The sequence below is a fragment of the Notothenia coriiceps genome, unplaced genomic scaffold (genome assembly GCF_000735185.1).
Source record: "Notothenia coriiceps isolate Sejong01 unplaced genomic scaffold, NC01 NC01_scaffold00036517, whole genome shotgun sequence".
In the NCBI taxonomy this organism is placed as follows: Eukaryota; Metazoa; Chordata; class Actinopteri; order Perciformes; family Nototheniidae; genus Notothenia; species Notothenia coriiceps.
The window spans coordinates 62,867-64,543 of NW_011369218.1; the positions used below are offsets into that span (position 1 = coordinate 62,867).

General features: G+C 43.9%; 1 protein-coding gene across 1 annotated transcript in view; it reads right to left on the reverse strand.

Moving 5' to 3' along the window:
• Positions 1-1,677, reverse strand: part of LOC104963985 (uncharacterized) — a 54,975-nt gene that overhangs the window by 52,292 nt on the left and 1,006 nt on the right. Inside the window, exon 2 of the mRNA XM_010792683.1 lies at positions 54-308. Coding sequence (XP_010790985.1) covers positions 54-308 — 255 coding nt within the window. The remainder of the gene's footprint in view (positions 1-53; positions 309-1,677) is intronic.

The window sequence follows — 1,677 nt, forward strand, 5'->3', positions numbered from 1 at the left end:
CTGCCCAAGACCGGCTTTCTGGTTAGCAGCCGCTGCACCGCACCCTCCTCTACCTCGGTTGTGACCGTGTAGAAGTACCAGACAATGAGGAGTCATCGTCGTCTTCCTCCTCCGTGAATGTGGCCACCCGGCCCCTCGGGGTGGCGAACACGAATGGCACCTTGTCATCCTGTTCACCCATCTCCACCACGTCGAGGTCCTGATCCTCCGCCTCCTCCGGCGGGCCGAACTTCACCCGGAAATGATCCCCACGATGTCGGCGGCTTAGCCGAGGGATCATCCGGCATGATATGATCAAGGGGTAGTACCTATAGAGGGCGGAGCCTGTGAGAGAGATATAACCTATATTTCATAAAAAGCTTCAGTATGATTTTGACGAATGAATATCAATATTTAGTACATCAACAGCTCCAACACACTTTTAGACTTTCAGACATCTCAGCCTCTTTTGTCCAGGTCAAACCAATTGATCTGATCATACCCCATTGTATGAAATCAAAGGCATACTTTTTGGATGTCAGCCGGTAAGCCGATCGTTCAAGTTGATCGATGGCGACGCCAAAAAAGTGGCAGAAAATCAACAAGAAGCCAGACAGGAGTGGCTGCAGAGATATTGATCATAAACCTTCTGACAGCTGAAATATGACAGCCCCGCTCTCTCAGACTCCCACTCCAACTTATTCTTTCCATCCCAACTAATCCTTGCACATTATATTCTATATACAATACCATTAGAGTATTATTGTTACTGGCAGGGGCCAAAGCCTTAAGCACAACTTAACAGCAACCCATAGAGTTTATAATGATGCCATTTAGCATTAAGTGCACACCATCTTTTAACTAACAGAGCATGGAGAGTGTCTTTTTTTTTTTTATATCGGTAAACATGTTAGATCAAGGTCTATATTTAGCTTTACTTTATATACAGGCAGGGGTTTTCAAATTGTGGGTAGGTGAGCCTCCCCTCAGAGAACATAAGAACAGCCGCGCCCCCCCTCCCAATTATTATTGCTGTTATTATTATTATTATTATTATTATTGTTCTTGTTGCTATAATGCAGGGGTATTCAATTGCATTTCAAAGAGGTCCAGTAAGAGAAAATGTAATTAAATGCTCTGTTTTCGCTGTCTACCTTCCGCCATTTGAAATTACTCCGACTGTTTCTCTCCTCTTGTCGTGTCTCTGTGTGTGTTTGAATCTATCGTGCTGAATGTACCGATTTGATTGGCTGAGTAGCGTCACCTCCTTAAAACATTAAACAATAACTTTTTTAAACCTTTTTATTTTTATGTTTTAAACATATTGTATAAAACTCCCCCACTACTTGGACTATTCCTTGCACCCCTCTAGAATAAGCCCGAATGGTCTCAACCATATTGCATCAGTAACATGCACTTGTTATTATAACAAGATCGCAAGGACACTGGTAGCGATCGGGAAGTTGAGTGTTGTTCAGTTTGTGTGTTGTGGAACATGCGTGTCCGTGCATGAAAATATACCACACACCCAATTACAATTGCATGTTCAATTCACTACCCTGGAAGTTAATACAGTTGTTAAAGTTGGAACAGCCTGTGGACAGCCGTTCTTCCTTGCATGTCAGTCGCCGACACCTTCTTACAGAGGACAGGCACATCTAGCTGCAGCACGACCCGTATATTTCCGCACGCCGTGTT